General features: G+C 42.3%; 1 protein-coding gene across 1 annotated transcript in view; it reads right to left on the bottom strand.

Annotated features, from left to right (window-relative positions):
• sigirr (single immunoglobulin and toll-interleukin 1 receptor (TIR) domain) overlaps positions 1 to 7,678 on the bottom strand; it is a 41,785-nt gene extending 34,107 nt beyond the window's left edge. The window contains exons 1-4 of the mRNA XM_029757442.1: positions 7,409 to 7,678; positions 863 to 1,085; positions 528 to 655; positions 11 to 105 (exon numbers count right to left, since the gene is read on the bottom strand). Of these exons, the coding sequence (XP_029613302.1) occupies positions 11 to 105; positions 528 to 655; positions 863 to 1,085; positions 7,409 to 7,478 (516 nt within the window). The 5' untranslated portion in view covers positions 7,479 to 7,678. The remainder of the gene's footprint in view (positions 1 to 10; positions 106 to 527; positions 656 to 862; positions 1,086 to 7,408) is intronic.
• Positions 7,679 to 9,231: the final 1,553 nt, after the last annotated feature.

The following is a 9,231-nucleotide window of genomic DNA, read 5'->3' as shown; positions in this document are numbered from 1 at the left end:
AGAGTTTGATGTTGAGACGACACCTGGAGTAGACAACGGCAGCTATAGTCAGGATCAGGAAGAGACTGATGGCTGCTATCACTGATGCTGTGTGGCTGGGGTGGGCTGTGATGACACAAACAGAAACCAACAATCATGAGTCATTAATAATCAGCATATAGTATGTATAAACTGGAAGTGGAAGCCTAAGTGTTGTCCATTAGCTTACTCCAATTAGGGGAACATAATAAAGAAAAATATATTTGTAAAAAAATATAAAATATATATATTTACAAAAAATATATAGAGAGGATTGGAAATGATGCAGATAATTACATTGATGGAAGCTACTATCTGCAGTATAAGAGCCGATCTACCCATTAAAAAAAAAATAGAAAATAGCAACATATCTTAATTCACCCAGCCTCAGTTATCACACATATTAACATTTAAAATAAGTATTGTATACACACACTAATGTAAGTTGCCTTTGACAACATGTCTGATACAGTATAACGTACAGTCCATAAACCCCACTGGTTTCTTACCGGTATTCTGCAGGCTGAAGTCAGCAGAGGTGTTCCTCACCTCACAGGAGTAGAGGCCAAAGTCAGCCTGCTCTCTAACCTGGACCTGCAGCACACTGCTCACAATCATTTGGGATTGGCTGGGAGTCCTGCCAGAAAAAAAAGAAAAAGGTGACCTCTGTATTGTAATTGGTTGGACATTGTGGTGTGGGCGGGGGGGGGAGCTGAACATTATCTATTATTTAACATTATTTTATACAAATAAGTCAAGAGTAGATTCTTATTTGCAATGACAACCTGTAGATCAGCGTGTACATGTGATCTGGCAACGTATTGTGACCTCCTGTTGAACTGACCAGGTGGATGTGTTTGTGTTCTGTGGGTAAAGGCTGAGGTTGAGAGGGGTCCCATCTTTGCTCCAGAGCAGTTTCCAGGAAGTAGCGTCGCACCGTTGGTCTGTCTCGTTCCAGGACAGCACGGCTGTACAGTTCAGAGCCACAAAGGAACCCAGGCTCTCCCACAACTCAGACTGACCCCCACTGGGCAACTGAAACTCTGGGGCTTGGGTGCACAGGGATTCTGCATGAATGAATTAACACATTAAACAGCTTATGAGTTGGTTAGGAACGACAATAGATTATGAGTTGGTTAGGAACGACAATAGCTTATGAGTTGGCTAGGAACGACAATAGCTTATGAGTTGGTTAGGAACGACAATACATTTTACATTTACATTTAAGTCATTTAGCAGACGCTCTTATCCAGAGCGACTTACAAATTGGGGCTTGGGTGCACAGGGATTCTGCATGAATGAATTAACACATTAAACAGCTTATGAGTTGGTTAGTAACGACAATAGATTATGAGTTGGTTAGGAACGACAATAGCTTCTGAGTTGGCTAGGAACGACAATAGCTTCTGAGTTGGCTAGGAACGACAATAGCTTCTGAGTTGGCTAGGAACGACAATAGCTTATGAGTTGGCTAGGAACGACAATAGCTTATGAGTTGGCTAGGAACGACAATAGCTTATGAGTTGGCTAGGAACGACAATAGCTTACGGAGTTGGCCATCTCAAGGATATTGTATCACAATACGATCACATTTTGTATAACCAAACTATTGTTATTAATAGGTTATTACCATATTGTTATATTTATTTAGTTATTACCATGTTATATTTATTCAGTTATTACCATTTGTTTAACCGTTTTTTTTTGGTTACTACATGATTCCATATGTGTTATTTAATAGTTTTGATGTCTTCACTATTATTCTACAATTTTGAAAATAGTATAAATAAAGAAAAACCCTTGAATGAGTAGGTGTTCTAAAACCTTTGACCGGTAGCGTAGGTAGAAGATGTGCCTGGGTGGGTAGGTAGGTAGGTGGGTAGGTAGGTAGGTAGGTAGGTAGGTAGGTAGGTAGGTAGGTAGGTAGGTAGGTAGGTAGGTAGGTAGGTAGGTGGGTAGGTAGGTAGGTAGGTAGGTAGGTAGGTAGGTGGGTAGGTGGGTAGGTAGGTAGGTAGGTAGGTAGGTAGGTAGGTAGGTAGGTGGGTAGGTAGGTAGGTAGGTAGGTAGGTGGGTAGGTAGGTAGGTAGGTAGGTAGGTAGGTAGGTAGGTAGGTAGGTAGGTAGGTAGGTAGGTAGGTAGGTAGGTAGGTAGAAGATGTGCCTGGGTAGGTAGGTAGGTAGGTAGGTAGGTAGGTAGGTAGGTAGGTGGGTAGGTAGGTAGGTAGGTAGGTAGGTAGGTAGGTAGGTAGGTAGGTAGGTAGGTGGGTAGGTAGGTAGGTAGGTGGGTAGGTAGGTAGGTAGGTAGGTAGGTAGGTAGGTAGGTGGGTAGGTAGGTAGGTAGGTAGGTAGGTAGGTAGGTAGGTGGGTGGGTGGGTAGGTGGGTGGGTAGGTAGGTAGGTAGGTAGGTAGGTAGGTAGGTGGGTAGGTGGGTAGGTAGGTGGGTGGGTGGGTAGGTAGGTAGGTAGGTAGGTAGGTAGGTAGGTAGGTAGGTGGAAGATGTGCCTGGGTGGGTAGGTAGGTAGGTAGGTGGGTAGGTAGGTAGGTAGGTAGGTGGAAGATGTGCCTGGGTGGGTAGGTAGGTAGGTGGGTAGGTAGGTAGGTAGGTAGGTAGGTAGGTAGAAGATGTTCTTGGGTATGTCGGTAGAAGATGTGCCTGGGTAGGTATGTAGAACCTGGGTAGGTATGAGTAAACAGCTCAACCTACTGTCCATCCTGTTGCATTGACCTACTAGTGTTATTAGATCTGTGAAGTATATGGCCCCTTGTCTCCCTTCTACACCACCTGCTCTTTAAACCATATGGCCCCTTCTCTCCCTTCTAGACCACCTGCTCTTTAAACCCATATGGCCCCTTGCTCCCTTCTAGACCACCTGCTCTTTAAACCCATATGGCCCCTTTCTCTCCCTTTCTAGACCACCTGCTCTTTAAACCATATGGCCCCTTGTCTCCCCTTCTACACCACCTGCTCTTTAAACCCATATGGCCCCCTTCTCTCCCTTCTAGACCACCTGCTCTTTAAACCCATATGGCCCCTTGTCTCCCTTCTACACCACCTGCTCTTTAAACCCATATGGCCCCTTCTCTCCCTTCTAGACCACCTGCTCTTTAAACCCATATGGCCCTTGTCTCCCTTCTAGACCACCTGCTCTTTAAACCCATATGGCCCCTTCTCTCCCTTCTAGACCACCTGCTCTTTAAACCCATATGGCCCCTTGTCTCCCTTCTACACCACCTGCTCTTTAAACCCATATGGCCCCTTGTCTCCCTTCTACACCACCTGCTCTCTTTAAACCCATATGGCCCCTTCTCTCCCTTCTAGACCACCTGCTCTTTAAACCCATATGGCCCCTTGTCTCCCTTCTAGACCACCTGCTCTTTAACCCCATATGGCCCCTTGTCTCCCTTATAGAATACCTGCTCTTTAAACCCATATGGCCCCTGTCTCCCTTCTAGACCACCTGCTCTTTAAAACCCATATGGCCCCTTGTCTCCCTTATATAACTGACTGTATGTCCTGTTTTCCACAGGAAGATGCTTCTGCTCTGACAGAACAGTTTACTATCCTACTTTCCCCAATGTTACATCTGATTGCATTTGCTACTCAGCGATTTGCTATTCCGCAAAAGTACCCATTTGCCCCATGAGTGAGCTGAGTTGAGCTGCAAGTTAAAAAAAACACTGGGTGAAAAAGCAAACAAGTTCACCTCAGTTCCATTAAGTTGACCTTTTCCAGTCACTGTGTAACCAGCAACAATACTGCCCACCTGCTCTGTTGAGTCATAAAGTAACTGTTTATAGTCATGGATTACTGTTTATAGATGCTAGTCCTCTGCCTAAAGGCCACCCTAGTCCCTACATAGTGCACTACTTTGACAGGGCCATACAGAACCCGAAAATGTAGGCAAGATATAAACATTTCAGAACAACTACTAGTAGAATAAGACATGGGAGAGATGATGAATTTTGACAAAGAGATTTATTTATAGACTAATACACTTGAAACAAATAGCCAAACCGAAAACTGCGATCAAATATATCTTGCCTACATTTTACTACCTCCTCTATGTTTTAATATAGCACACATACATTAATTATTAATTTCGGTTGCCTATCCTGACATGAAGTTTGTTCTACAAAAAGTATTTGACTCGAGCCACAACATTAAGGAAATAAAAAACGGGGGGGGGGGGGGGGAATTTCGGCAAGGCTATTTTCCAGCCTGCCGAAATTCTCCTTCTAATTTCCTTAATGTTGTGACTCGAGTCAAATACTTTCTATGGCACATATCAGAGTTAAATACTTTCTGTGGAACAAACTTCACGTCAGGATAGGCAACCGAAATTAATAATTAATGTATGTGTGTGTGTAGCCCAATAGCCAAACCGAAAACTGCAGACTTTACTAGTGCCTCCCCTTGCGATCAAACCGACATTAAAAATGAAATGAAACGCAGCCTAACGTGATCAGAAATCTCAACTAGCAAGTAAATCGCAGCCATGAAGAATTGAGTGCGTGCGCGTTCACGCGAACTGTTTGCGATGTAAAAAAAATTCTAATAAAATCAATCAGATTGAATTCAAGTTTCCTCCTATTTAATTGTGCTTCCACCTAAAAAAAAAAACGGAATGTGAAAACGAGCCAGATATTGTAAGAATTGATTCGTGTTGGGCCGTCCCGGGTTTATGGCTTGAACAGCCGATACCAACGCTTTACCGCTGGCCATTACCGGGGTGAAAGAGAAACGCGCTCATGTATCTCTCAGAACGAGAATGAGATTCCCTTTCTATTACCCCTCTTCCTCTCTCTGATCTGATAAGACATGAGCCTGTAACTCTTATCTCTCCAGCGTTGCACTAAATCATTTATTCCCTTATAGGAATCATAGCCGCGGGATTGGCGTTGGAGGTACCCGCAGCACCCTTGATAAAATCCAATACGTTTGCCAAAGTTGTAGAATTTCTGCTGTCTGTTGATAAAGCGATGAAATAATTCAGAATAGTACATCAGGACTAGTAGGACTATGATTTAGCCAGAGGATCAATAGCTGTCACGTATGTCGTAGGGATTGGACCAAAACGCAGCGGGAATATGTATACTCATCTTCTTTTTTATTGAAGAAGGAAAACAAAAATAAACACGTATACAAAAACAACAACAACAACAACAACAACGACGACGACGACGACAACAACAACAACGACGACAACAACAACAACGACAACAACAACAACAACAACGACAACGACAACAACAACAACAACAACGACAACGACGACGAAACAGTCCTTTAAGGCTACTAGGCTATACAAAGAACAACTACCCACAAAAACCCCATGAAAAACACCCCTACTAAATAGGACCTTCAATTAGAGGCAACAAGGAACAGCTGCCCCAATTGAAGAGGTCAAAAACAATAAACTAGACATAGAAATAGAAAAACTAGAAATAGAACATAGAAATACAAAAACATAGAACACAACCCAAAACCCCCGACAACACTCTAAACAAACACACCCCCTGCCACTCCTGACCAAACTACAATAACAAATAACCCCTTATACTGGTCAGGATGTGACAATAGCTCTCTCTTTTGTTATAGCCTATAGCCAGCCTAGTTGTGTAAACCCAATCTACCGTCGGGAATGCGGGGTAAATCTGTCAGTGAACAAACATCATGCAGTGAAAACGGGCCTTTTTAGCAAAATCTCTAATGACATCACGGGAGAACACAGATGGATCCTGCTGGAAAAAAAAGAGAGAAGACAATCTGTCTGTAGGCTACCAAACATGTTATCAACTTCCAAATATACCTACTGAGCTAACAGTATTGTTTTACAAAGTAGAACAAGAGAGAGATAAGGATTTTGGCACGAGTGCATCAACCATCGCCGGTGAGTCAGTGAAACTGGAAAGCTTTATTGTACAATATGTGTGTCTCCACACACCTAGGCCTTAGATATATTCAAGACAAGGTCGTTTTCATTCATCTCAGATTCTCAGGTTGTCCGTGTCAAAGTAGCCTGTCATTTCGATCATTTGTAAGGTATTAAACTATTCTGTTAAAATCTCCAGTCATCTAATATGATGTAGAATTACATGAAATGCGTATGCAGCTTCTGTAAGCGCATCTACTCTACTGCTCTGTGCCAAGTGAGGATCATAAAAATAATGTAAAAAATATTTCACCTTTATTTAACCAGGTAGGCTAGTTGAGAACAAGTTCTCATTTACAATTGCGACCTGGCCAAGATAAAGCAAAGCAGTTTGACACAAACAACAACACACAGTTACACATGGAGTAAACAACAACACAGAGTTACACATGGAGTAAACAACAACACACAGTTACACATGGAGTAAACAACAACACACAGTTACACATGGAGTAAACAACAACACAGAGTTACACATGGAGTAAACAACAACACAGAGTTACACATGGAGTAAACAACAACACAGAGTTACACATGGAGTAAACAAGTGTACAGTCAATAGTCTATATACAGTGTGTGCAAATGGCGTGAGGAGGTAAGGCAATAAATGGGCCATAGTGGTGAAGTAATTACAATTTAGCAAATTAACACTGGAGTGATAGATGAGCAGATGATGATGTGCAAGTAGAAATACTGGTGTGCTAAAGAGCAATAAAGTAAATGCATGCAATGCTTTATTATAAAGCTGCTGTTGGTTTCCTGTGTTCAGGTACCTCAGAGCCTCGCAGGTCACTACCCTTTCCGGAACCTTCCAATTTACAACTAAAGCACTGCACATACACACAAACACACACTCTGTTTTAACATTCTGTATATGTTGTATTATTAACAGGATGTAACGCTGAGCTGTATATCCGGGTACTAAGTCCAGATTGGAGCAACTGTCGTAGTGTCCGACTGGACTAGAGAACTCATGACTGAATGACACTTGAAAAAGTTGCAGTGTTTGAGAGCAAGACAGATCTGTACTTCTCATTGATTGGTTGTCTCTTCTCCAACTGATTGGCAACTGTCTCTTATCGTCAAATCCTATGTATTTGAATGAGTAATGTATGCTTATTAAACAGAGATAGGCTGTTCGTTCGACATTATGATGCAAGGAACCTTCACTTTCGTTCGTTTCCTATTGGTGATAAACAACCTGTGCAAAGAATGACAAACTACATATCATGTTTATACCGTCTATACTAATGGAATTTGCTAGAAACTCAAATCATATTCTTCAGCACAAAAACACCTCTCACGCTTTACGCACGCGGTAAAGTTTATACATTAGAGCCCCCCGCAAAAAAAAACCTCACATTTTCTGATCAATAAAATATCAGAATTGAATCGGGTTTCCGTTTTAATCGATGAAACAATATTGTCAGTAGATTAAACGACAGAATCTAATCTTACCTCCAGCACACACCGACATCCTGTTGCATAAAGTACATGTCAGAATGAAAGCCAACTGTTTCGAAGTCATTTCTCTTTCCTTCTTATTCCGAGTTTTCAATCGCAAGGCACACCGCTATGGTCCTAGGATTATATCGTATCATCCAGCCCCAGTGGATAAAACATTAGAATTATAGTTGAAATAAAAAAGTAGGGATTGGCTTGACTCGGTTCAACTGCTAGAATGACTTCTGTGTACGGGTGGTCACGTGACGTCTCACCTGTTGAAGTCAACGTTTCAGAAGTAGGTTATATCATGTTAGTGTTTGACCAACTATTTGTTTGCATAACCTATATAATATAACAAAGAAGCTATGCTATAATATTAAGTTTATACTCTATATGATGAGAGCATACTGCTGTGTGAGAGGAAGGGGCTCATGGGATGTTGAGTCATATGGAAAGAATGCAGATGCTGTGAATCAGGGATATGGAAGAGCTCGTTAAAAGATAAGGACAGGATATGGGTGAAATGTATATGCGGAGGGGTGTCGGGGTTTTAGAGAACTGTGCATTGTGCAGTCACAAGAGAAATCGACTGCTGAAGATAATAACTACGCCCGGCAACAGGAGGCGTCTCGAGGTTGGGACCAACCTGCACGCCAACGATAGGATGAGTAAGTTTAAACCACACTCATCCTCCCTCTGACAGGCCAGCAGTGAGTGGGAACTATCTCTGTCAGAGTATTTAATGAAAAGCAAAGGATGTGAAACTCAGTTCTCTGTCTGCCCTGCGTGGTGACACAGCGACCCCGTATATACGAACATCATATTTACCATAAATGTGTTTGCATTAATTAAAGTACAAAGAAATCAGAAGTTACTATGTGCTGACTATTTTGTTCTGATACCAGATTCGAATTGATGCGACCTAACAATCATCTCAGTCTACTGCTCGCTAAAGTCCTCCCAACTAAAAGTGAACAGGGTTATAACAGCTCAGTCTACTGCTCGCTAAAGTCCTCCCAACTAAAAGTGAACAGGGTTATAACAGCTCAGTCTACTGCTCGCTAAAGTCCTCCCAACTAAAACTGAACAGGGTTATAACAGCTCAGTCTACTGCTCGCTAAAGTCCTCCCAACTAAAACTGAACAGGGTTATAACAGCTCAGTCTACTGCTCGCTAAAGTCCTCCCAACTAAAACTGAACAGTGTTATAACAGCTCAGTCTACTGCTCGCTAAAGTCCTCCCAACTAAAACTGAACAGGGTTATAACAGCTCAGTCTACTGCTCGCTAAAGTCCTCCCAACTAAAACTGAACAGGGTTATATCAGCTCAGTCTACTGCTCGCTAAAGTCCTCTCAACTAAAACTGAACAGGGTTATATCAGCTCAGTCTACTGCTCGCTAAAGTCCTCTCAACTAAAACTGAACAGGGTTATAACAGCTCAGTCTACTGCTCGCTAAAGTCCTCCCTACTAAAACTGAACAGGGTTATATCAGCTCAGTCTACTGCTCGCTAAAGTCCTCCCAACTAAAACTGAACAGGGTTATAACAGCTCAGTCTACTGCTCGCTAAAGTCCTCCCAACTAAAACTGAACAGGGTTATAACAGCTCAGTCTACTGCTCGCTAAAGTCCTCCCAACTAAAACTGAACAGGGTTATATCAGCTCTGCTCGCTAAAGTCCTCCCAACTAAAACTGAACAGGGTTATATCAGCTCAGTCTACTGCTCGCTAAAGTCCTCCCAACTAAAAGTGAACAGTGGTTTTAATAAAAGTCATACAAGCGAGTTAAAAATCCAACTGTAGGCTTCACACCTTGTAATACAGGACTCTGCCCCCC

The sequence above is a fragment of the Salmo trutta genome, chromosome 7 (assembly GCF_901001165.1).
Source record: "Salmo trutta chromosome 7, fSalTru1.1, whole genome shotgun sequence".
Classification (NCBI taxonomy): domain Eukaryota; kingdom Metazoa; phylum Chordata; class Actinopteri; order Salmoniformes; family Salmonidae; genus Salmo; species Salmo trutta.
The sequence above is the reverse complement of the archived record's forward strand: the minus strand, read 5'-3'. Positions and strand labels throughout refer to the sequence as shown.